Source organism: Anas acuta, chromosome 3, assembly GCF_963932015.1.
Source record: "Anas acuta chromosome 3, bAnaAcu1.1, whole genome shotgun sequence".
NCBI classification, from domain to species: domain Eukaryota; kingdom Metazoa; phylum Chordata; class Aves; order Anseriformes; family Anatidae; genus Anas; species Anas acuta.
In genome coordinates this window covers 8,409,860-8,437,618 of record NC_088981.1, presented here as the reverse complement: position 1 = coordinate 8,437,618, position 27,759 = coordinate 8,409,860, and the positions used below count along the sequence as shown (strand labels likewise).

The 27,759-nt window shown below is 36.6% G+C and overlaps 1 protein-coding gene across 2 annotated transcripts in view; it reads left to right on the top strand.

The window, feature by feature from the left end:
* WDPCP (WD repeat containing planar cell polarity effector) overlaps nucleotides 1-27,759 on the top strand; it is a 150,327-nt gene that overhangs the window by 32,240 nt on the left and 90,328 nt on the right. For both annotated transcript variants that reach the window (XM_068675584.1, XM_068675582.1), the window contains 5 exons: nucleotides 13,343-13,428; nucleotides 14,925-14,969; nucleotides 15,966-16,016; nucleotides 18,374-18,444; nucleotides 18,700-18,759. In XM_068675584.1, the coding sequence (XP_068531685.1) occupies nucleotides 13,368-13,428; nucleotides 14,925-14,969; nucleotides 15,966-16,016; nucleotides 18,374-18,444; nucleotides 18,700-18,759 (288 nt within the window). In that variant the 5' untranslated portion in view covers nucleotides 13,343-13,367. The remainder of the gene's footprint in view (nucleotides 1-13,342; nucleotides 13,429-14,924; nucleotides 14,970-15,965; nucleotides 16,017-18,373; nucleotides 18,445-18,699; nucleotides 18,760-27,759) is intronic.

Sequence of the window (27,759 nt, the reverse complement as noted above, 5' to 3'; positions counted from 1 at the left end):
TAGGAGGACTATACATTTAATCTTTGATCTGGAAATGGTTTTAAGAGTCTGCACATAAACTAAAAGAAGTCCTATCTAAATGAGCCATCTTCAGCTCCAAGCATAACTGGAAGGATTGGGGTCTCTTCTGAGTGATTTTTCCCAAATATGATTTAATTACATAATTTCAAGGGGCTTCCTCTCTCTTCATTTAGCTGGTATATCGTTTTCAGATAAAACAACTTGATTTTTGAGTTCTGTATTCAGGGCCAAAATAGATCGTCCTCTTTAAGGTTATAGTGTCTGTTTAGTTATTTCTAGGGATGATGCAGACAATTGGGTATTCAGACTTCTTCCAGTCTAATCTCTGGAAATAGTAATTTTAAGAAAGGCAAGGTAAATCTTTGCATATGAAAAGGGTGTTACTGAAGAGGTATTTCCCAAATTTTAGAAAATGAATATGGTTTGAAGCAGTTCTCTGACTCAAGGGATTGAGTCACCTCTGAAATGCATTGGAAACCTGAAAAAATCTCGGTATATTAAAAGGTCAGCATCATTTTATGTCTTTATGGGCAGTAGCAGACCTCAGATAAATAAAGCGTTTAAGCATGTTTAGTACCAGTGAAGCCAAAAATTTATAAGCATGAGTTTTAGAAGAATGAAACATTTCGAGCAAAGAGGTAATTTTGGCTCTTTTTAAAAAACCCAACATTGACCATGAAATGATGTACTAATCTAGGCAAGTGGGCATCTAAATTGAAACCTGAAAAACAGCAAGGGCATATTCTTGCAGGTGGGAGTTGAAGAGATGACAGAAACAATTCCCCATTATCCCCTTATCCCCCCCACACTTTTCAAAAATGGAGGGCAGTTTCAGTTTGTGGTCCTGGAAACACTTCCCAGCTTCATTTTTTCCTGGTTAGTGTAACAAGCATCCTCCATCATCATTAAACAGTGCCTCTGCCACTGCTTGCAGAGGCTTATATTACCCTACTTGTGTTTTGCCTTTCTGTAGGGATATAAAGTTCCCATATATATAAGAATCCAGTATATATTCCAATTCCATCAGACTCGTGAGTTTCCTAAGTACTGGCTTTTCATCAGAAATGAACCTACAAATCCATGCTGTTCTTGCAACAGGGAGTCCTGTTCAACTTGGGCACTGTGTATTTAACTAGGAGAGAAGCCTGACTCGACTTACATATTATTTTCGTAAAACAGACAATTAACTAAACTCAGTCCTTGTGCAGTAAACATGCACGTTGGATAATCTTTTCAAAGAGAATAATGCAGACATTACACCAGTTCTGATATGTGGAAGATGATCCATAGGGGAAAAAGATACATGTGCACGAGTCAATTATTTGAGAATAGAGCCCTTAATTTCTTCAGGCTCTATAAAAAGAATTTGGGCATCTGCACGTATTTATTTTAGAGATATAGGGGTAAATCTTCAGCACAGAGCATAGGGAGTTAACCATGGAACATTCATTAACGTTAATGGGATTTCTATGGCTAATTCCCCACACACTGGCTGAAAATTTAGCCCAAAGAGATTTGAAAAAGTGATGTTGAGAAGCAAGTTGGTCGGTTAGCCTGATTACTTTCATGTTATTAACTGCTCTATCTGCCACTGGCTTTGCATGAGCACTGAGATATACTTAAGAGTTACTAATAAAGGACTTTATGCTAGATACAGATTCTCATATGGAGGAACAGTAATGTAGTTAGATGAGCAAATTTTAGAATACTCCTTTGGGGTATTTTCGGAAACAAACAAACAAACACCAACAACCAAACGCAGCAAAGCCACAGAATAAAAAGAAATGTATATATATATTAAGGCATGTTTTTAGACAGCAGAACTGGTTTATATTTCTGGTATCTTTGGTATAGCTTTAGCATAAATAGAAAGTATAACTTAGAAAAAAAACAAAATGAATGCTGCATTATTGGGATCTAAATTCAGAGTTGACCAACTCTGAGCAGGGAGTTGGACCAAAAGATTTCCAAGTTCCTTCTAACCTAAATTATTTTATGATTTAGACTTAATGTAGCACTTTTCTTAACACCTTTTTGGACTGGTTTTCTTTAGTAGAAGATAAGACAGGAAAGTCAGTTTCTGTTTATTGTAAAATTTTGAAGAATGGTTGAAAGCTAGGCAAACTTAAAATGATATTTCATGTACTAAATTAAGAATATTGTTTTAAAAGGAAGTGCAGACTAATTATAAAGGTTTATCAGATTTCTGTTCCTGTTTTTTGCTGTGTTAAGAACATGCAACAGAGATTGTGCGTGAAATGTGAATGTGTGCATGAATTCATGTTCGTATTTATATTTCTCTTGTGTTAGCACAGGGGAGCTATTACGTTCCTTTTGCAGCTATTATTTAGAGCAGTCAGTAGTCAGCCATTAGAGGGTGCTTCTGCACCAAGGAGCACACTCTTCTTAAAACCTTATTTGCTAAACTTTAAGTGAAGAGTCATTTCATGTATCCCAGAATTACCCAATTTCTTCTTTAATATCGCCTGGTGCCATTCTTGGAATTCAGAGGATTAAAATGGGGATAACTACAGGTGATTCAGAGAGGGTGGAATGATTCAGAGCAGTTAATTACTACATTTTGTAATTGTTTATGTAAAAACAAAAAAAAATGTATATAGACCCCATGCAACTGAAAAATGATAAAGATGAACATCTGTACTGTATAGCACTTGCTTACAATATTACTGTCCCTTTTAGAAATGGGCTCATTCATTGTAACTCCACTGAATACAGTTGCAGTAGGGATAGTAAAATAGGTATAATTCACAAGTTTTTGCTATTGCTAGAAAAGTTAAAACTTTCAGGAGGATAAATGGGTTTTCTGTCTTGAATTCTCATGACCACACATTGGATAGCAAACGTGAAGATGATACATCTGTGCTGGAAGACAGCAGAACTGGGACCTGGTTTTATAACCATTTGTCTCAGGAATACCATATTAAAGTTGGCACTTCTGAACCTTTGGACATTGGTGTAAAGTGAGTGAAAGAAAATGGAGGTAGGAAAATTTCTAAAAGAAAATTCTGCCATTGTAGAATCGGTGCCCAGGACTGAATGAAAGTCACTACGTTTCAAAAGTGGTCCACAGAACAAAGCAGCACCTCGCAGTTATATGCCCAGTAGTGTTTAGATGATGAGAGCTCAGCAAAGAAATCTACCACCTGCAAATCTTTGTGAAAGCCAATCTCTAGAGTTGGTGACTGAAAATACTCCTCTCAGAGAACGTGGCTCTCCAGGAGACATCTTTGCACAAATTTCCAGATAGCATAGCTAAGCATTTCTGATATCCAACCGCTTTTGAAAGCTGACAAAACTTCCAAAGACCTTGTCTAGTAAAATGTTGAGGTGGAAGTGGCCCTGAGCTCAGAAGGTGGGTAGAAACAGAAGTCTTTTTTCAAGAGCTTCTTAAGAAGCCATATGTTCTCCTAAGACTTAAACATAAAGGGTAGCAAAATGTCCCTTCAGGGGTAAGTATCCAGGTTTTTGTTGCACCTGTGTCTATTGGTGTGTTCATGGTACCATTTCTGTGTCAAAGGCCGTGGGTCTTGCTGTCTCCAGTTTTTGGAGGCTCTGTTCGATCAGTAAACATTTCTTATATTAGCAAGAGCTGTTTCATAATACTTCTTTCAACAAGTAGCATAAATCCATCAGTTAATGATGGGAATAGAGCTACTAAGCTTAGTCATGAAAAGCAAGAACAGATGATAAAATATATTGGATATCTTAACTCATGAGCAAAAACACAAGGATGCACATATTTTGATTATGTCAATCTCATCTCCTTTAAATCTGTCCACTAGGAAAACAAAGCAAACCGTGTATTACAGCTGGAAAAGTTAGGCAGTAAGCCTGAAGCCAGATAACACATCACCAACATCATCTAAAAAAGTAGATTGTCATTTCTATGGAGAACTAATTTACACTCCTCTCTGTAATTCAAGTACACATGGGGAAGATGCTGCAAGGTAGTTGGTTGTTTTTGAAGTATCAGGAGTTGACAAAAGTCCATTTTATTTAACGAAGGTAACAAAGCATAAAATACGTAAATTCTACAAATGCATGTTCTTATAGAAACTGAGGAGAACTACTAGCCCACAGAGTCATATGCGTTCTTTCAAGACATGAAACTGGGGCTGGTGAAAGAAATTACCTATCACCATCTAGCACATGAAACACCATCTAGCACAGTATCAACATCTAGCACATGAAATCAAGATACTGTAATTCTCAGCTTTTTGAGACAGGTGAAGCTGGTCATGATGAGATCTACCAGTTTTTATCCAGAGGTCCTTATATTACTAGACAGAAGAAAGTCTTCCATAGGAAGCGTTGGATGATATCCTGGAACTCAATTCGGTTTTACTATAAATACTCAAATTTATAGGGATGGTTTGGATTGTTACTAACTCTATTGTCATGTTGTTGTACAACAGGTTTGAGAGTGCAGCTGTGGTAATTAGGCAAAGGCAGCTCCGGATATCTTATTAACAGCTTGTCTTACTCTGCTCCCATAATAGGTAGAATGAAATTGGACTGAGCTTTTGGCCCTTGAACTACTTGTATTAATGTAGTTACTATGGATCTTCTACATAGTCAATGGGAAGAGGTTGATGCAGCCCATCATTTTTTTCTGTTATGCATGGACACTGTGACAGCCAAACACCATCATGTGTCCATCCATCTTACAGAGAGCAGTCTGTAAGGGAAGCTCACATGGTGAGAAATCTGGTGAATAAACCAAGCATCTCTGGTTCATTCTGTTTGGCAGGAAATGTTTCTTTTGGTTTTGGTAACTGGATTACTTAAATCATCATTTGTTTTCAAAAACGCACGGCTTGCCTTGGTCTTTCTCTTCTCTCCGTTTTTCCCTTCTGCCCCACCTTGCAGTTTGTGTCTCATACCATGCACTTGACCTGTTTTTTTTGTTTGTTTTTTTTAATGAAACTGGCTGTGCCCATGAAACAAGTATTTTATGGTTCAGTTTCCTCTCTCCTAAAAGTAATAGAGTAGTTCCTAGTTCAATATTAAAATCTGTACCTTTTGTTTTGTACATGACCCCACTGCTCAATGGTTTCAAATGTGATTATGAAAATGTTTAAACAAATGCATTTTCTCTTCAAAGTTATTTTCTCTAATGCATATCTGTGTAATTAAAACATAACATAAACTATACTGTAGCATTACAATCAGAAATTAATTATTCTAACATGAAATTTTCATTTTTTGTCTTACTGCAAAGGTGAGTATGGCTTAAAATTGAAAAATATTAGTTCTTTTCATAGAAACCTGTTTGAAGATCATAAGGGAGTACAAAAGAAGAAAAGCTTTTTGTTTGTGTTTGCAATCAAATCTTTCTTAAAAGGAAGTCTGACACATAGGCATTGTAGTGTGTTTTTTTTTTTTTAATATTACATTGAAGAAAGCAAGATACAAGTCTCACTGGATTAGCTGGAATTCAAGTATAGCAGAAAAGCCATTTTTAAAAATAAATGCATTGAGCAAACAAGAATCTCAATGAGCCTCACAAATGGCTATTCAAAGGTAATTTTCAAATATTAGCAAAGCTTACTTTATTGCTTGTGACAAACAAAAACAGAAGAAATTTTCAACATAAAGAAGCTCATGTAAATTATTTAATTGGCAAAACATTCTGAAAAAGAATACCAAAAACATATGTAAGTATACTGTCGATCTAAATATAATCAATGTTCGTTCTAGTAAATTTATTCAACTCATACAACGTACTTAGAAATTATATTTCTATTTTATTCAAGACAGCTTGCAAATTTTCATGGTTTGTGTATCAAATCAATGTGTTTGACAATGTTCTTTTGAAAAATTCTTGAAATAAATACTCATTATGCACATTACAAAATGTTAAAGGCACAAGCTGTACAGGTCACTGAGAAAATTGTTGGTACATCACATAATTAGAAGGAAAACTAAATAGATGTTCATGCTACATTTTCATTGCTGCAGTTATAAAATTTGACTGACACCCTCACAGATCTAGTTAGTAGTTTGATAGCTAAATCTGAAGTACTGCATAAAAGTATTTAAGAACCTTATTTGTTTAGATGTAATTACAGTTAGAATTCAGATTGCACTGTGGTTAACTCATTGCTTTGGACTTAACTATTGCTCTGATCTTTGTTGTTGATAGTAGCAGCCCATGCTGCATGACCAGCTGATGAGCTAAAATAGTTGTTGCTAATTTCTAATTTGAACGGATGTGCACATTTTAAAGACCCACTGTTATAAATCTCCTTCCTTCCTTCTATATAGAAGTTGCAACAATGGCAGGGCAATAGAGCAAGGACTTTGCCTGTACTTGGATAATGTGCAGGTCCTTTCACGTATTGATACTCATTTCTGCTTAGCTTAAAAAAGAGATTTTATTATCTTTTCTTTCAGTTTGCAGTAAGAAATCACTACCGTGAAATTTTGTGACCTACTGACCTTTAGTCCTGAAAAAAATGGTTTATTTACAACAACAATCACTATCTTAAAGAATAGTGTAAAACAGTTTGACATTTAATACTTCTGTAATTACCTTATGTCATGTGTCAGCCCTGGATATCTGTGGTTTGGATCACTTATCTACTATCTAGTTTATATAAAGGCCTTCAGGGTCTTTATCAAAATGTGTATATGAACTTTTCACTCTATGAAGTAAAAACCTGGGTCAATTATATCTATTTTCTGTGACCTTCTTAACTTTTCACACCCACTCTGTCAGAGTTGTTATAGATTGCAATACTTGCCTGCAGTATCAATTGGAGAATGATTGCTAGCTTCATTAATGCTGTCAGAGGTGTGGCTGATACATAAACTAAGTATCTTCTTGACAAATGGCATTACCTCCCTCAAATTCATTCTGCTTGGCTGTTGTTAATCTTATCTATTCACTTAGTCAATAGCTGTCTTTGCAAAGAGAGTACCAATAATATATATTGGAAGTGCGTTCCTGAAGGGAGGAGAGACAGTAGAGTGGTTTGGGCAGCAGACTAGAATTTACCAAATAAGAATTTATTTTCTGTTCCCGTCATCATCATCTCAGGTGGCAACTCAGCAAAAATTGTGCCTAGGTTTTAACACAGGAGCAAGCAATTAGAGGGAACGAGTTACCCCCATATGGATTTCCTGTAGTGTTTCTGCACATGTCCTTGAACTTCCACACCCTCTATCTAGTAAGTACAAAACATTTGTTTAGTTTCCAGCTTGGAGAATGCACAGGACAGCTGTCTCTCATCCAACAATTCACATCTTGAGCAATGGCCTGCATGGCTTTTTGGCCATGTATTTGAAACAGATTAGTTGTACATAGTAAGCACAAGTCTTTCAGATATTAAGTCTGGCTACATTTTTTTATGGTAAGTGTGGACATGGTCCTCCTATGAGTTTTGCTGAGGTGGCAAACACAGAACCAGTTGCAAGATCAGGGCCTTAACGCTTTGGATGCAATTAAAACAGATGAGTATGTGTTAAGCCCAAGATAATTGTGTTAAAAGTAATCTTAACTGGTAACAAATGGAAATGAAATGTTTGTTTTTCCAGCATTTACAGAATTTCAGTGCGTTAGCTCCTTAAGAACATTAAGACTATTGGACATATGCTATGCGGATATCTTGAAGGATGAAAACTCTGTAAATGTAACTAATTGTCATTGCAAAAAAGGATTATTTTCAGACTCGTAAAACAGTAGAAAAGACCTCATAAAAAAATAATTCAGTGGAGCATGCTACAACTTCACAGCCTATGGGAATAAGTTTACGACGTATAATTTTCATGCCAGAATTCTTGAGTTATCAGATAATGTATTTCCTTTCAATCATTATTCTGTAAGCCATATTTAGGCCTTTACAATAGGAGCCTCACTGTGTGCTTCAATACAGAATATTCCGTGTGTTGTTCACAAAACAGTTTTCTTATTTAGATTGGGGAAGTTAGAATAAGGAAAAAAAATGCTTCATTCATGTGTTTGGAATAAACATTCTCAGTCATCAAAGTATGCTGCCTTAGAGAGAAAGGAAGTACCAACAGTAAATATTTGCATTGAACTTAAGATTTATGATAACTGAACAACCTGTTATTTGTATAAGCTAAAAATATTCTTAAACCAATATTGTAATATGAATTATTAGGCACTGAGAAGATTTATAAGAGCATGTCTGTATTTCTACTTAAAATCAGAGGTTGGGTTTATGAGCAGAGGACCTGATTTTCATTTATACTACAAAATCTGCACTTCTTTTCTCAGTGGAAAAGGGATTTGAAGGAGAAGTAAATAAACATAAGAATAAAGCCCATTATGCTGCTAAAGAGAGCGAAGAACTCAGGCACGGAGTTTCAGTGCCCGGTTCTGGAGATAGCAGTGGTGAGGAGGGGTTGGCCCAGACTCAGAGAAAGGGCAAGGAAGTGTCAGAGTTCAACACGCACCTGAGAAAGAGAAAAGAAAAAGGTGACCCAGGTCTGCTTCCAAAGGGGAAGGTGAAATACTGAACTTAGGATCTGTAAGTGAAGAATTTGGGGAGCAGAGAGGGGTGGCTGAGGTACCAGTGGGCCAGCTGCAAGAGGCCTGGTCATGGGTGTCAACACGGCAGAAAGGATGGAGACTACCAAAGGCAGCTTGACGCCATTAGAGAAGAATTGGTAACCCATTTGATCCAGATTTTATCAGGTGCAAGCATTTGTTTTGTGTAGCCATGGTGTTTTTGGTCTGGTCTTGAATGAGCAGCGTTCACTGTTGTGGTTAACCACAATCTTATTGTAAACAGGCCTCTGACCCTGACCGTCGTTTATTCCACACTGCAAAGCTCCTGCTTACAATACACACATCTCGGGCTTTGCCAGTGCAAAGTGAAAAATAAAGGCTAGAATACCTGCTTGTCAGAAAATGAAGTTGAATTTTCACAATGAAACGAAAGAAACATTCAAGAATGAAATGAGAACAGCTTGTTTTCTGCACAGATACATGTATAATTTCTGACCCATGAAATCCAAAGGCAGGCTTGCACTGGGTGAAGACATGTCAGAAGGCCATCTTTGTACATGTTGAACTTCCAGCCAAACTAACTCTGCCGTTCTGTGCTGTTTCTACAATGTCTTAAACCCAAACTTTCGTGAAATTTAAAAGTGGCGTGGCTAAAAATTCTGTGCTGATCTTACCAATGGACCCATGGAGCCAGGGCCTTAAACCCTCACTGGATTCCTCCCGACATCACTGGATTCCTTTTACAGGGACAAGAAACCAATGACACTTACCTCTTTGTACCATCTGCTCCGAATGTTTGGGCCAGTGTCACAGATGAGAAGAACCTGAGTTAGTTCTGCTTAATGCCAGAATACAAAATGAAGGTTTACAAATTCTGACTTCATTTCTAAATGTGTTTGTATATCAAACAGGCTTCAGCTTCATATAACTGGAAAAAGCAGAAATCTATCTTGTAAACTTGGAAGTTTATTTTGCAGTCATTGTCAATGGGAACTTTACTGAGCAAGAAGCTATTAGCGGTTTATTTTTAAAGGAATAATCACTGTAAATTTTAATATAGCTAAAAATGTGAAAGTTTAGCATGTTCAAAATTTTATTTTACATGCTTTACACAAAGAAATTGTATCTGCTCTAAGTGTACAGCAAATAGCTACTCATTTAATGTACATTTTTGGGAAAAAAAGACCCCACGAGATAAAAGGAAGCTGGAGTAGGACAAAGGTTGGATGTGGTGCTTGGGGACATGGTTTAGTGGGTGACATTGGTAGTAGGGTGATGGTTGGACCAGATGGTCTTGGAGGTCTTTTCCAACTTTAATGAATCTATGAAAAGAAAAGGGTGCCCTATACTGACTTACAAAAAAAAAAACAAAACAAAACAAAAAAAAAAACCACTAATATAGCTTTATATAGCTGCCTTTTATTTATTTTTTTTTTTTTCTAAAAAAGAAAGAAAAAAGAAAGTCTGTGGAAATGGATTTAGTAGTGCGTTCTTTTATTTGGGAATTTGTCCTGTAACATCTACCCAAGCACATCTGCCCATCCCGTAGCCTGGCTGTGCAGCATTTACTCTTAGAAGGGGGTGCTGATGGGATGCTGAGCCGTGCCTCCAGCACATAAATGACAAAGTTCAGGTAGCCTGTTGTCATCAGCATTTCCTATTCTCTGGGTCACTCCTCACAAGTTTTTGGAGGCCCATGTTCTTGGGATGTGCTCGCCTTGGGAGCTGGGCATTGCCTTTTGCAGGCACCCCACTGTGCCAGGTAAACCTACAGGAGGGAGAAATACAGTAGCAGTGCTCTGAATCTCTCGCACAGGGCAGAGTTCCTAATTATTTGGCACAACAGCAGTTAAATTGAAGGTGTCAGAGCAGACCCTAGATACCAATTTCAGCATTTGTTGATGCCACAAAGTGGCCAAATAGTTATTTTCTGTATCAGCGGTTAAACAAAGATTTACTAAACTGAGCATTTTTCTTTTTTAAACAAAGCACTGTGAGCGCAGATACTGAAGCAGGCTAACCACTGCAGAACATCTCCATTTGTCAGTAAGCTTTCTGCAGCCACCAAAATATCCCTGCCTATTGTTTGTGGAGATACTGTGAAGGCAGACAGCCAGTGTTGTGTGAGCCAGAGAAAGAACCAGCTATTAAATTGAATTCCAGTGTTGCCTTAACAATAAAGTTATTTTAACCTATTTTTCCCAAATTCTACTCAATTTTAAAGAAGGGACATGGATTCCTTAAAGCTTTTAGATGCTTTCATGCTGAACTTTTTGCAGTAGCAAACAACTCACATGGTTAAAGGAAGATTGTGAATTCTAAGAGGCACTTTTTGAAGACAGATCCCTCTGTTGTTGTCCTTGTTCCCATTGTGCAGGGATATAGGGATGTGATAAATGGTGAGATGTGATTGCATAACTCTGAAAGCTGTATTCCTTCAAACGGAACTACTAAAAAAATGATCTGAATAGAATATTTAGACTTTAAAATGCCATATTTTGTTCCAGAGCAAATTATTTGTAGACTATAACCAAAAAGAATATTTTGGAGGTAGATGGCTATTTTCACTGGCACAACAGCAACCAGCATTGAAACAATTAGCAGATTTGGGGATGCTCAGAGCTCAAAGAAAGCGGGAAGCAAAAAGCTAAACTCAAAGGTAGATTATTTGACAAAGTCTCTTCTACCTCATTAGAGATGCAGAGAATTTTGCTTCATCTGGGTTGTTCAGTATAGAACAGAAATACAGTTTTTAGGAAGTCTTTAGTCTTTTTTTTTTTTTTTTTTTTTTTTTGACATTTACATACAAAGCTGTCTTTTTAATTTTTGATTGCTTTTTTATTATTATTATTTTTTTTTTTTTGAAGTGTGTGTCTGAGAAGAATGAGTATGTAGTGCCTATTTGAAAGCTTCCCTCTCTTGTTGGAAGGCTCGCCCTGTACCTTTGACATTCAGTGAAGGAAATAGGACTTGAAGATTTTCTGGAGAACACGATTGAAAAAGCCTGTGGTGACTACATACGACAGCTTTGCAGGCATTTTGGGAAGTTATGTTTGGTTATTTGTCATGCTAAAGTCTCCTAGTCTTTTTACTTTGCCTTCTGGAAAGATATGCCTTCTCTCCAGCTGAACAGATCGACTGCCAATCAAAGTTTTTTTTTCTATTTTTTTAGTCAAACCATGATAGGATTTTGAGAAGTTCACTCAATTCAGTGACTTCCTATTAGCGAGAGATCTAATCTAGGATCTCTGGGCCTTGGGGAATGCAAGTTTTGTTTCACTTGCTAAAGTAAGAAAGGAAAGAAAGTGAAATCAAATAAGAAAATTATAATATACGATCTCCTTTTATGGTAGTCCACATGGAAAATGAGGGTCTGCCCTCATCCATATTTATACCAAAAGTGGTTCCCGTGTTCAACAGACCACCATACTACTAATCTCTTTGCTTTTTTTTTTTCCAAACCTCATTCTCACCCAAGGTGAGAGTATATTCCATTTACTAGATGTGCATTGTGAGCTTTTTTTCCTTTTTTTTTTCTTTATTTTTCTCTCTTTTTTTTATTTTTTTATTTTTTATTTGGAGGACTATGGGATTTAGTAAGTCAGCAAGACTTCTTGTACGTTTGGGGATCAGTGTGAAGAAAATGCTATTTCAACTTGGTGCTATATCAGTGGATTAGGCGGTGCATCATAACATACATATTAGCTTCAGTGATAATACCTCGAGGTCTCATAGATTTGCTGGGACTATGATGGTTTCCTTGATGCTACCTGGGACTCTTGCACATATTTCTCATCATAGCACTCTTGCCATAAACATCTGATAGTCTTTATGTGATGGGAATTCTGCTGTTGTATACTAATTGGTTCATCCCCTCAACAACTGGGAATTATCTAGGTTGCACTAATGGAAAGGGAATGAAAAGTCCACTTACAAAAATAAAGTTTGAGTGCAGTGCCATACCAGTAGTGGCTCTGAAGAGTGTTGTGTCTCTGTAAAGTCCTCGTCAGAGGCCAGCTTTCCTGGGCTTAGCAAAGGAAACCAAAGCAAATGGTGTAGTGGCCCACTTACAACTCTAGCCCCACAGGAAACTAAGCAGGCAAGTCTCTTGGTTATTGTGTCTTAGAAGATTTGAAATGTTCCTTTGAAATACCACACATCCTCTAGAGGGAACGTTCAGATGGATTGTTCAAAAAGGCAGAGCAAACAGTTTATAATTGTAGTCTATACACGTAATATTTCAATTCATCTATTTTGCTTCACACCTGCCTTTTTGTCAGTGTTAATTGATGTAATATGCCGTGTTTTTATTTAGAAAGGCATCTTTTTTTTATATGTAGTGTTATAACTAATGTCTGCAAATATCATGTGTTCAATACTGTTTCGTGACTATATCGACATTTTCCAATGTACAGAGTTTAAAAAATTAGTCTTGAAATTCAAATTTTCATATCTAAGCCAGATCTTTAAGTAGAGGCTAAACTTTTGCATGTGTCCAGGTAAATAACTACAGTGAAAATAGCTTATAATACGTATATGAGAAGCATCACTTATGAAGTTGTTCACTGTGGTAAGAGCAGCTCTAAATTCAAGCAAATGTTGATTTATTTCTATAGACAATGGATATGTAGAGATAGATCCTTTTCTTATTTTATTATTTCCCATGCATCATTCATTTTGTTGCAGTTGAAAACTGCAACTTAACTACAACAAAATAGCACCAGTGGCAGGTTCTTTCACACTTAGTTTCCAAAATATTTGCAGTTTCACTGGTGATAGAGGGTAATTAATTTGTTCATGCAGTTTCATTCCTTCTTTTGATAGCGCTAAGGCTCCCGTCTGCCATCAGATGACTTTCTGCCTGACTGAGATGCACCTGTGGTCTTTGAAGACTACCTTACATATCAGAGGTGAGCTGTTACCTGTTAATAAAAGAAAACAGCAAAACCTGTTGATTAATATTAAATTGATATAAAATTCTGCATAACGAAATTAAGTGTTTTTTGTACTTATGAGAAAGAAAATTGGACAGCATGATGATGTTTGAACTTGGTCAGCCTCTTTGCTTATCTCATCATAGAACTGGAGTATCCTTTCAACTCAGAAATGTTGAGATTATATTTAATTGGATGCATTTTCCCTTTTAGGAAGCTATGCTTCACTTGGCTGTAAGCTTCACTGTAATGACCAGTTTGGGTGACTGGAGATCAATAGTCTTCTTGATTTGTAAAGGCATTATGATTTGTACTTAGTATGAAAATTTTAAAAATGTTGCATGTTCTGGGTATTTTGCACGATTGCTTGAAATTTTATATGTGCAAAGACACATTTATCTTATTAATTGATCATTCCAGGAGACAAATGACTAATTACCAGCAATTCCTTCATCTTGCCTTGCTATTACTGAAGTAAAATATGAAAAAAAATAACAAAAAACCACTGATCAAACACAAAAACTCAAACCACTGGTTTATAAATGGATCATAAAAAAATATTGTTTATGACGTTTCATGTCAATTGCAGTGTACTGTACTTTTGTTGAAAACAATGCTAGTTTATTATTATTATTCAAATATTGACTCAGTATGCCATAGCAACCTGTGTGTGAGAACTGTTCCATTCAGTAACAACAATATTAAGAACAACAATAATATTAAAAAAAAAAAAAAGCTGTATTTCATCAAAAAATGTGATGGATTAAGTAAACACATAGCTGTGGTTTGTTGTAATTAAAGGTGTACTGTGCCTATTTTCCACCTTTCACCTTCTTGCCATGGTCCACCTAAGTATTTGCCAGTCAGGCACGTCAGGAACTGGCTCACAGTCCCACTGTAGCCCAAGCATCCAAATTTCTTTGCCATGGGACCAGGATGACAGAGCTCTGTGTGTGTGGTACACACTTGAGATTCATATAGATTCATAAAGATTAAGATTATTGGATCCTTTGGAAGGGCAGCTTGACGGAGCTCATGAATGTTAAAAAAAATAACTGTTGTCTTCAGCATAGCTCAGAAAACATTTTAAATTATTTTCAGGTACAGCCTTTGCTGTGTCCTATACCTTTTTTATTTGTGAAAGTATACAAAATATGATCATTAGGAAGGTGGTCAAAACATTTCTGCATCTTGGAGGCTGGAAAAGAATCAAAGCCTACATGAAGGAAATGGCAGCAGCAAATAAATAGGAGGACCTGTCACATACTCCTTCAGCCCTTCCTAGCTGGTTCTTGAAAATCCTACTGGTATTCAGACTACGTACCATATTTTTTTTACTCTGGCTTGCATTTTAACACCTGCGACTCTGCTCCAGCTAGCAAAAATCATAATGCTGAACTTTGCTTGCTAAGTCGTGTTTTTGTTTCCAGTGTCACATCCATAATTAACTAAATTTCTGTTCAATTGTATAGAGGAAGATATTGGAATTCACCAGTACTATGACAAGAAAGAACCAGGTAAAATATGAATACGTGTATAAGTAAAACTAAACAAAACTTCCAAGTATTCAGTCTACTTTGACATAGACTATTTGCTCTGAAAATATGCAGCCTGAATTTCTTGCTAATTTATGCCTCTATTTCTGTAGAGTGAGGAGGCACAGAAAGAGATTCTCTTTCCCAAGCTACATCAGAGTATTTAAAATCTCTTTATTCAACAGGGAAAAAAAGAGAAAGATTTGGGGAAAATAGTTACATTAAAAAGTTACTGCGTGTGACTTAATATCTCCTCAGGACAAATAAAATTATAAAACGAGCTTTGTGAGTTAAAACCTCGTTGCGATTTTCTATTTTTGTTTTATATTCCAGTTCTGTGTTCCTTTTGCCTGCTGCAGAGTCCTAAAAGCACTCCAAGAGGCTGTGCTGCTCAGGCGGGTGCCGGCTGTTGCAGGGTTTGCTGGCATCCCAGCAGAGGGCACCGTGGACGCGCGAGTGTGTGCGCCCAGCCTCCTGCAGCCCCCAGTGCTATCTGAAATAGCCATTTCAGAGTGAATGATCAATTTTCTTTATCTGATTAATCCTGTTAATCCTCGAAGTTTCATGATGGGCCAAAAGGTCTGCTCGGCTAGAGTTGCTTCCCGTTTGCGGCCAGGTTGGAGCGGAGGCTTGTGTGTGGGCATCCCGTGGGCTTGGCGTGGTTTGTTCGTGCAACGTCCCCGGGGCTCTGCTGACAGACTGACTCAGCTTCTCTTCTGGGTTCAGTTGCAGCTCACTTCCCTATCTGATGAGATTGGAGGCTCAGGAATACTGGCCCACCTGTTGAGCCGCATAAGCCTTTCTTTCACTGCAAATTTAAGATACCTGACTTACGAGGTGAAAACATCAGGGCTGTCTTAATTTTTTTGTAAATTTCAGTGTTTTATCGAAATGCATGACTCTTCTCTCTAATATTAATATTTGCTGACAGCAGTTGTAAGGATTAACATTCACCTTTTCATCTGTTCTTTCCTCTAGCATTGCAGATGAAGCATGGTTACTTAGAAGACAAGCAAAAGCTAGCAGAATGTAAGGACATTTTCTCAGTTTCTTGTTATAGTAAGATGGAATTATTATTTTTTTGAATTGGTGATGCTCCTGGAAAAGCATTAAAATAATCTCAGACTGCTTCCAGAGTAACTTTCTGCACATGCCCTTTACAAAAAGACAGACTATCGCAGAACTACAAAGCACAAAACAATTGTGAAGTTGTACCTCCTCCTTCCTGGTATATTAGCAAAGTGTTTTGTTCTGTGTCACTAAACACAGTACTGCATATTGCTTCTCAAATCCATTGCCAAGAGGAGTCACAAAAATAAGCATAATCCAGAGTTTTCCTTAGGACATTTACCCAGCAGATGAGCAGTAAACATTTCCCTGCATTGAAATACTAACTGCCTCAAAACTGAAAGTTATAACTAAAATACTTTCATCCAAAATCAAAGTACAGGTTAATAATAATCAGCTGTCTTCTTAGAACATTTTTAGCTTTCAAACATTGTACCCTGTTCCTGCGTTATCTGGTTAAAAGCGATTTCAGCTCATACTATCACATAGTAGTCCTGTGACAGTTAAAAACTTTTATATTAGTACAACTTTTCTTAGCTCAAGTTTTACAGCTCCTGCACATTTATTATTGCTCACTGTGTGTTCACGTTCAAACATTATTACATGACCACTCTGAAAAATCAAACTGATTTTTAGAAGACTTCACAAAGTAATACTTATGCTGTAAGAACTGCCTTAACATTTCATGTTACCATAATGAAAATTTGTGTGGGGTTGTGCGTGTTTGAAGGCAAAACATGTTCCAGAAGGGCACGTTATTTGCAGCACCGTAAGGTGTGTGTGGAGCAGGATGGAGCACTGCTGGGGATGGGTTTAGAGGTGCACGCAGCCACGGGGTAAATATACACCCGCTACAGAGGGTTGTGTGTCGGTCAGAATCAATACAGCTTTGCAGAGGTAGGGAGGTGAGAAAGGGTTTTAAGTAGGGAGGAGCACGATGGGTTTACATCCCTTGCGCTCCGTGTAGATTTATGGTAGAGGCGCTGCCTGTATGAAAAGAGAAGCAGGCCCAGACAAACAGTTACACAGAAGCCCCGACTGCTATCTTTTATGCGTGTGGCATGCAGCAGAAACACAAGCTGCTGCACCTTGTGGCTGTAAATATTGGGGTGGCCTAGGCAGAAAACACCGTACAGCACGTTTCTTAAAGACGAGTACTGCGTAACTTTATTCACAGCTGGTGATTGGTATATATAGTTTGGTATCTGTACAGGCAATTTCCCATTTTCCACATGTGGATAAATATTCCAGTATTTATGAAGGCATCCATTGAAAATGTGATCTTACATGCCTAATTAATATTATCATAACAGTTCCACCAACACTGGCTTTGGTCCAATAAAATACAAAGAGAAGTTGTATGTTGGTGTGCTCCTTTGTTGATATATGAAATCCTTCATTTTTTTTTTCACTCTATAGCACTTCTATTGTAAGCTCCTTTTTGCAGGGGGGTTTAAACACAACTGTTAAGTCATTCAGTCTGGAAGTTGGCATACAAACTGACAGCTCAGAGCTCAAAACTTTTCATCAGGTTTCCTTTAAATAGACTAGATTTTAAAAGACCATGTGTTCTAGTTTCTCATAGTTTTTTATTGTATACTTACGAACAGAAAGCTGCTCACTTTTACATGATGAAATTTCACAAGCTATTAGAGAGCCTCATTCTCAGCAATGAAACAAGCCAATTACTAAGCAACTCCTGAAGAAGCTTTGCCTCCTGATTTCAGAGAGCAAATCCTATAAATCGAGTGTATTCTATAAGTTATGGCATTCACAATTGCCTGTTAATACCTCTATATATGCATATATTCATGCATATATATTTTGCAGACACGTTAGTGCCTGCTTTTTGAAACTGGGCAATGAAATGTTAGTTCAAAAGATTAGTATCTGTTTAGGATTTGATAACTTGAATCTGAGTTAACATACTGAATATGAGATGCTTTCTCATTGCAAATGCTTAGCAGCTGGGTAGGATATTCCATCCTGAGAGCTTTGTGCACAATTGCCATGGTGAAGTCATGGTCAGTGTGGATGTTTCATGCGAGTGGTTCCTACGACAGAGTTTTTCAAAAGGATATCATTTGACAATAGAAAACATAGCCATTTCTTTCCAATTACGGGTATGTTTTATGTTTAAGGTAACTCCTAATAATCTTAGGTTTGTGTTTCCAATGCAAGAGAAGCTCAAGTTGAAGAACTTTTTTTGTTATATTTAATGTATGTTTGCACACACACACATATAAACACACATATGTACTCACTTCTGCATACTTTTTTTTTTTTTTTAACATTTTTTCCCCACTTTTATTTGCCAGCTCGAGATTATCCTTGGATACTTAAAAACAAACGGCCAGAAAAACTGCGAGATACACTCAAGGAGGTAGAGGTACGTTTTGGAAAGTTTCAAGAACAGCAACAAATAATCCAGTTTTCAAACCTCTTTCAACAACTTTAATTCTCATAAAGATTCAACTCTCCCTGTGTTGATAAATGTGCTTTTGTCTGGTGGGTTGTTCTAAAACAGCTGCATCTTTGTGTGGCATGCTTCATCTATAAACTTGAAAATCAGAAGTATGTTAACTGATAGTGACAATGTGTACTGCCAACTTTACTCTCTGTTCTGTTTTCTGTTGTCCTTCAGGACTTAATGCAAAACAGTCAATGTGTGCTGAGCAAATGGAGGAACAAACGTATCTGTCAGGTAAAATGTTTTGACAAGCTCTTGCAATGTTCAGTCAGTGGAGCTGAACAACCATTCAGTGATTGATGCGATAGTGTTAAAATGTTAACTAATACTGAAGATCACTGTTTGTTTGTTTGTTTTTTAATGTACGGGGCTCTTATTACTTAGATTGTATTTATTTAAATTACTTATCTGTAGTAGATACTATCAGACAAAATCTGTTTTTTATCCACAAGAAAAATTATATAAAAGGGGCCTGATTCTCTGAGATAATTATTTTTGGGGGAAACATCCTGAAAGCATCCTGAAAGGAGGTTAAGGGAGTGGTTGCAGTATACAGACAGGTCTGGAATTTATGTTATATTACATTTTTATATCTTAATTATTGACATCTCTGTCACAAATCTTTTTACTTTATGCTTATGTAATATGTGAGGGAGACTGTAAACCTAAGCTAGCTAAATCATAAATCGAGTCACGGAACAAAAGACATTGACATTCAGCACACATGTAGCTATGTTCTCTGTCCATGTAAGTTCCATGTATTGTGTACAAAAAACAGCTTTTCACATCATCAGTAACACAGAACAGTAAGGTAGGTGGGAGGTCTGAGCATGAAGCATGTGCTCCAGCTCCTTACTCAAGAGCTTGTCCTGAAAAATGCGTAATGTATTTTATAAGTTTCTACAGTCTTCATTGTTCATGAGGAATGTGTATCGTATTTAAAGCTGGCTTGGCATAGGAAATACTTGTCAGTGTTATTAATACTGTTTCTAAAAAGAAATTATGTTCTAACTTCTATGCTTTTTCAGTTTCATAACTTTTTTTCTTCTAATCGAGGTAGTTCCAAATGGGTGTCAGCTGGATGAATATTAAGTATTTGAAAAATATGCAGCTGAAATTCCAGAAATGTCTTTAGGAATAGAAAGTTTTTTCTAACCACCTGATACACCAAACACTATAAAGTCTTTTTGTATCAATAATAAAGATATTATTGTCTAAGCCTATCAGATTGTATTTGCCTATCAGATCTTATCACTAACAAGTGTATATCATTCATGTACAGATTACATAGTATTAATCCGTGAATGTTAATCTTCTAGAACTGATTTAAATATTAATTGTACGCTAATTTAGAGGACTCATTTTTTCTGTTGTTATTGTTCTGATTAGGAAAGGAATTTGGTTAAGAATTACTGAGTCAGTTAGCCATGAGTGTGTTTGCTTGCTTCCCAGTTTGTTCTCTTCATTTGCTTTCCCAGTCTCTTCTCCCTCTATCATTTTTCTTCCCCTCCCATCTGTATCTGCGTACACATGCATTCCTTACCAATTCATGCTTTGGAACAGTGGACTTCTTGCCAAAATTCGATTGTCCTGCTTTTATAACACTTTTATTTGACAATCAATTGTGTTTTAAACACTTCTTGGTTTCACTTAGTGCCCTCTCAGTAGTTTCAGGCTTACATAAACAGAAATGGGATAATACAAATTAATTCATTTCTTGTACAAGATGGGAAAGAAAAGAGGTGGCTGTTTTTATCTTAGCATAGTTGGTTATGTCTGACTATGTATTGGATTGAATCATATAAAGGGATAACTTGATAAATTAAATATTTTTTTAGTGTTTTTTTCTTAGGTGGCTTATGTAGAAGGAAGCCAGAGTTAAAGTTACAGATAAAAATCACAGTCATCTCTCCTTAAGTTCTGCTTTTGGTTTCTGAATCACGAAACAAATTATTTTTATATAATAATGGCTGATACCTGAAATTACCAGTGGGTTTATAATGTTCTGCCAAAATAATTGTTATTCCACTTTGTCTTCCTCAAAATATAAGCTGTCCAACAAATGAAAATAAAACAGAAAAATGAATAGTTTGCAAGAGTCTAGATTAGAAAACCTGCCTTGTATCAATTTTTATGTTAAACAATTTAATTTTCTGCTGCTTGTGTCTCTGAGTATTTTGCAGGAGTATCTGGACTCCCTTTTTGATACAAACGTTCTGAACTTCTGAAAAAGAGGTTGTCTACTTTTTAATTTAAAATAGGAAGCTAATTATCTGTTTCAGCAGGTGTTTAGCCCATAATGGTGTGATTTATGCCACAGCACAACTGCATTCATATGCTACTCTGGATAGATACCAGAGCAGCAGTCAGTGGGAAAATGAGAGGCCATGTTTGCATTAACTTTCAAGCACAATGGAAAGCATGGGGTGAATTACCCTGACTGTCATAATTTTCTCTGATTTGGGCAAAATCTGAGTATATGGTTGTATTATAGTGTCTTCAGTTTTTAGCTCTTCATTTTGTAATAGCAGTGTAATGCCAAATAAATTCAGTTACTGAAATGTATGTATTTAACTCAACAACCATGTTACTTTTTAATAAATGTTCTATGTATCTGAATCTGCCATAGCTTTGGCTGAACCAGGAGGAGTTCCCTTTCTTTTGTAAAAACAATGTGCTACGTGAAAACTCAATGTCAGTTGTATCGTTAGCAAGACAGAATGAATAGAAAAAAAAATCTGTCAGGAGATACAACGATAACAATACTATTATCTAAAAGAGTAACAGATTTCCCTCAGATTGTGTGAGAAACAAGCATAGCACTGCTGTTAGTGTGCTTTCTGGAACCTAAAAATCACTATTCCTAATCCCTCAGTGCCTCTTCCAAATCTCTCAGCTTCTAAATAGCCCGCAGGCAAAAATTAGGGGCTATAAATTTAAATGTGCATCTGCTAAAAATATGTGTGCTGTCATGTTAACTGTTTGTGTGCAAATGACCAATTAGCTTTCATGCATATACCTCACTGACAGATCTACTTAGTTTGCATGCAGGTTATCTTGGCCATTGTATGCACGTGTTTCTCAGAATTGGTTCTTGGAGGTGAGATGAGTTTGGCAAGATCCACTGTAACGCTTTCTATTTATGCATCAAAATTTCTCCTATTACCTTTTCTTCCTTTTTTTTTTTTTTTTTTTTTTTTTTTTTTTACGCAGTGCATTGAAAGTTTCATATTTACTTCCTTATGCATTGCCGGAAAAAAAAAAATCTATTGCCCTTTATTTGTGCGGTCCTAAATTCTAGTACTACTTAGAGCTTCTGAAATAGAGGATATGCCAATTCATATAAACGTAACGTAGACTGTACAGAGATTTTTGTCAAGGAATTTGCTCTCCTGTTTAAAAGAGCTTAGTTGAGCCCTAAAGGACTGAGCTCTTTTCTTTAGCCATGTACCTAGTTCCAGAAGGATCTGAATGCACACTATTTCTATATGGTACTTCTGAACCCCAACTTTGATGACTTGTGATGAGCTTTTGAAATAATCCTGTAATCTTCCGTTAGCTGGCGTCAAAAGAAAATACACAGACCATGAAAGTATGAAGGAGGAAAGACAAGAAGTCTTTACAATAAGAGGCCACTGAATTGTTTATAATTAAATTGGTTTTCTCTGTCTGGAAGCAATAATCTAAGGAATTACCTTTATCAATATTTTAGTTTACTATGAAGAAGCTCTGGCTTCTTCCCTTCCTCTGGTCTCCTTCTCTAATTCTTTGGAATGCTTTTAAGTTTTGCCACAAAATCATGAAATCAATCCTATGAAACGATGCCATTGGTTCAGGTTTGTTTTTACACTATAGGTTAGTAACATTAATGAGATGTATCTGAAACATTTGATTTCCAACTTATTTTTTTAGTTATTATTATTTTTACATTTGCATTACGGTGTGGAATTGAGCACATGCCAACACTGAATTAATTTGTTTTATAAATGCCAAGCACTGGTTTTGAATCATATCTGTTACCTGCCAGTGTAAAAGATTTATATATTCTTTGCTTAATTACTTTGATTTAACTTGATTTGTGTTGCAATTTACATATGTATGTGAACAGTTTTTATGTTACCATCATTGACATGCTTAGAACTGGATCCTGAATTGAGATACACAGCAATATGTGCTGACATGGCTTGTTATATCAGCTACCGTGCCCATAAGCGAACCGATTTAGCAAGATATGTGGTGACATAGAGGAGCACATCTGATATCAAAATCAGGACATTTGAGCTAGAATACGTGAGAAGCCAGTATCCATCACCGGTTACTAAGAGGAACGCTGCCCTCATATTAAATTCTTTTGGTTGCTTTTGATCACAACCATTAATGGGTTGTGTGGTTTGAGGGATTTGGAGCTAGAAGTACAAATGCATTGATTATTGTGAAACAGTAACGTGTAACAACAGTAACTTCATTTGTAATAAGGCATGCAACAGAGTAATTACGGTAGGGTGGCTAAGAAAGCAATCTGGAATGAAGAGGTGGGGAAAAACCCTGGGAACCTGCTTGAACAAGAAATGCTTTGCAATTCTCTTCTCCTTTTGCATATTCCTTTGTCAGTTGGGATCTGTAAGGGAAAACAGTTTGCAGCAGTATTTTTTACAGGCATATTTTCCTTCTCTTCCAATTTTAATCAGATAGAGGCAAATCCTGGCTTTGCTCTGGAGGTATCTTTTTGGTAGAAGGGCTGATAAGCAGCTAAGCTGCATGAATGAGGAGTCAAAGGCTAATGCTTCCGAGGATAAAGGAATCCACTTAAGTACATGCTTAAGTTCTACTGTTGTCCGTAAGTTTGAAGCATGTACATTTTGGCACACAAAGTACATGATGCCCTCTACCAAAATCTTCACATTCAGCTCACAGAAACTCAGTGACCCTTCCTTTCCCGTGTGTGATTTTACTCATACCAAACATTTTACTCGTACGACTCATAGCATAAAGACTATTCTTCCAATAGATATGAAGTCAGGGTCTCATTTTTTGTTTAGGAACACCTTGAGACTCTTCAAGCTGTAGAGGTGTCTTTTCTGATTTCCATTTTTCACATCATGGCACTTCAGTCTGAAAAATGTTGATGTATTTCATTACTGTGGGTTTCATTTCCTAATTTGATATCTCACAGATGGAATGACTTTGTGCCTTGTGTAAATAACGCCTCTGACATTTGCTTTTATTCCTTAGTAATGATGGGCAATTCCCCTGAGCAGTACTTTTTGGAGTTGGATCACTGTGTATCTGTGTTCAAGCCAAGTTTGCAATCTTTAACATTTCCTCTATATTCATTCATGCTTATCATTGGACTGCTCCCATCCACTAAAATATGAGCTTAACTGTGCAAGCATATGTACAACAGCACCTAAATCTTATTATCATCTAGCAGTCTTTGCATAGACTACACAGTGTGTAAGCATTTGAAATAGTGGAGTTTCAGTATGAACAGATAAATATTTTTGTTTTACAAAATATTGTTGATTAAAGATAATGTGTTTGTGCTTTGTTTAAATATCAGCTTGTATCTCATGGTAAACTTTAAGAAGTATTTTTAAAACATATACTTATTATCTGCATAATATCATTTTAATCTCAGGCCTTTTGTACTAAATATTTGTTTTTCCTTTTAATTCCGTTTCCCAGTGCTGTTTATCTTGTAACAAAAACTTTGGTGTTCCTTGGTAACATCCCATTTATTTATTGTAAAATCTAGTTGCAATTGTTACGGTTTCATCTGAGAAAAGTTGAAGGGAGGGTCGTGCTGCACCTAACCATTTTCTTAAGATATACATAAATTCTGAATTTAGCACCTTCTCTCATGCCACCATCTACACTTGGAATAGACGCAGTCCTGAATTCCAGCTGATCATCTTGCAATATTGAAAATACATAACATTGGTTCAATGACTGGCTTCATACTTGTAAAACAAAGGACATTCATTAATCCAGTAATTTTCTGTTTATGTAACAGGTGTGAGTTATGTCATTAGAAGGAAATGAACAGATAGGCAGAAAGCAAATTTACACTCTGAAACACGTTAAGACTTAAAGAAACCTAACCTTGTATTTATTTGTTGCTATCAAGCCAAGGGTTTGCAAGCATGTCTTTACGCAGCATATAGGATGGACATATTAAACGTCAGCAGAATTATAAGCGTATGGCCTCATTCCATAATGCAGTCATTCACTAGTATATTGGCTGTCTACAAATCACAACACTTCTTTTTGCCAGGCTTTACCTGGAGAGGGGCAGTGTATATCCCTACTCTGTCAGGTAATCCAAGAGGCTACAGACAGACTTCTGATTCGCTTAGGTTATTTTCCCAGGTTAACTCCAGGATACTTTGCTCACTCTCTGCAAGGAAAAGAAGCATGAGACCAGCCCTACCATGAGAGTGATGCTTTCTGCAGGCAGGGCATAGCTCCCAAGGAAAGGTGGTGTGGAAGAGGCAAGGTGGAAGCTTTATTTTAGTGACTGCACCAGCTCTCTTGTTGGTGCCTAACACTGAAAGATTTAGAGTGGTGTTTGCCTTCTCTGGCTGGCTGATATTCATTGAGAAATTTAGAACTCGTTTTCCTAGAGTATTTATGTAATTTTCCTCGATGAATATGTTATTGCCCAGTAGCTTGTCAACTTCTGTGTTTCGACCCTCACTTTTTCAACTAGGCTCTTTGGACAATTACAGCTAACCATAGTCAAACCTTGCTGGACTTACATTATCAACTTGGAAATAAATTGTGATTTTATCTAATCTAACTTCAACATGAGGATAAATTGAAGTTTTGAAAGATTGTAATAAGAGCTGCATGAGTGTAGCTGTGTCTAACATTTTTACTAGGACAAAACCTTAAAGGACATCTGTCAAGACAGGGAATACTGAAACACTGAATTTATATATTTTTCAAACTAATGCGTAATTAGATTTTATTGGGATGCGAAAAGATCAGTTGTTCCTAACTAATTGATTTCATGTCACAGCTGGGTTTGGTTTCTATTTCAGATATCAGTAGAATTTATTTGCAAACTACTGTGAGTTGACAGGAATATAGACTGGAAAAATATTGGTTAAAAATAGTAGTAAGGTCAAGAAGGTAATTTAAATAGACATATTTGTCCTGTTCTTTGGTACAGAGAGGGCAGAACTGTAATAATACAGCAAAATATACATAGCTGACAATTTTCTTAGGTAAATTATTGGGAGCAGAGCATTGAACAAGAAGCATCTCAATGAGATCATTACATTTTGGTTCCCAGCACTTGGCGTTACTTTAGCACTGTCATACAATGGTTTTGTCCTCTTGACTTCGAAAAGGAAGCATGTAAAACAAAGAGAAAGTGAATAATGTATCCATGAAGATAACGAAGAATCAGAGAAATTATATCATGGCTGTGATGTGTATGAAAAAGAGATATGAGGTGTGGGGTCTTACCTAATGAATCTTACTTCCAGCTCAGGATTGCTCCCAGAATTACATTTTCTTGTGCTTATCCTATTCATTTTAGAAGCCTACCAAAACAGGGTTCTTGCCACCTTCTCTGGAGAATTACTTTACAGTCCAGTAGATCTCCCTGCAGGGAAGCTTTCCCGGTGTTTATATACTGGTGTGCTGTACTAAAATGTATATTGCAACCATGTTTGTTTCCCAGCTGTAGCATAAAGTAGACAGGGATTTTTATGCTGAATTCTACTGCAAGAGTAACTATTTATCTGGTAGCAAAGTTTTTAATAGTACAGAGATTTTGTTTAAAATCTGTTTTTAGGTGGGAACTGGAGGCCTGGATTTCTGGCCTATGGCGAGTCCCTGCTGTGTTTCTTCTGTGGTCCTCCCACTGAGCATTCCTTGGGCAAAAAAGACTGTTCAAGTATAAGGCTAGCGTAGCCTCTGGTCAAGTGATAATGATTTTTATTATTATTGTTATTATTTACCAAGTAGAGGGAAACTAACCTAGCTGCCAGAAACCTGAGTCCTTCAGGATTCCTACCGTGTAGAAGGAATTTGTTCTGGTCTGAAACATCTTTAACTTCCATGCTGAGGTCATCTAGTCAAGCAGCTTGCAGGATCAGAGGTGGAACTGGAAGACGAATTAAAATACGCAAGTGTTTTCGGTTCTGCTGATGAAGATCAAAGTCACACAAGTGAATTTTTCATTGTTTATACATCCAGGTTTTTGTAGAATCCAACCTTGGAAATGATTTAAATAATTACATGGTCAGGGTTTTTGTTTGTTTGTTTATTTTTTAAAGATAATAGCTTTTTTTTTTTTTTTAGTAAAGGTTTTCGTATACTCCTGCTACTGGAGTAACTTGGCAAAGTGAGGTCAACTCAAAATGGAGTGGGGAACTGGAACTGGTTTTGTTTTGGTTTGTTTTCTGAATTGTTTTGTTGTAGTAGTTGCATTCAGAAAGTTACTAAGTTTAATGACTTAATTATGCAAAAAGCAATGGTTTTCATGATTCTTCCCACCAAGTGCTATCTCTCTTATGCAAAATATGGCATCAGGAATAGCTGGTAGGTATTGTAACTTAGTCTTTGAGATTGTGTGTATCATTTAATTGAGATTAATTTGGCAAAAATATTTGGCTAACTCTGAAATAAGCGTCTGACTATTCTGTCCAATAGTTTATATTTCTTCTTTCTAAGAGGGACATCTATAATGGTATGTCAAGGAGTATCTGAATTTGTTAGGAGCTCAGAGTTACCGTTGTGGTAAGGCACCATTATTTAAGTTAAACAATATACGAATGATCAGAACTAGCCGGGCTAACAGAAAGGTGCTCTCTTTAATCTCTGAAAATAATAAAAAATTATATGAAGCACAATTTTATATGCTTTTTTATCCAGGCTACCCAATTATATATTTTTAAAGAAAAATCAAGTGATGACAGGCACGGTATAAACACACCAGAAAAAAATGACGTTCTGAAGGTCTGTAGATGACTTACAAATTCAGGTCCTTTTAAAGTGTCTCACATTCAATAGCCCAAACCTTCCGTGTACCAAACATTACTAGATGATACTGAGTCAGAAATCTTGACTCAGCATCCACATACAGAAGCATTTAAATGGCTGCCTTGGCTGCCTTGGCTGAGTTTTTTAATGATGAAAAAAGAACTAATAGCAAGAAATGTAACGTAAATTATTTCTTGACAATTAAGGATGATCAGCATCATTCCTTTAGTCATTAAGGAC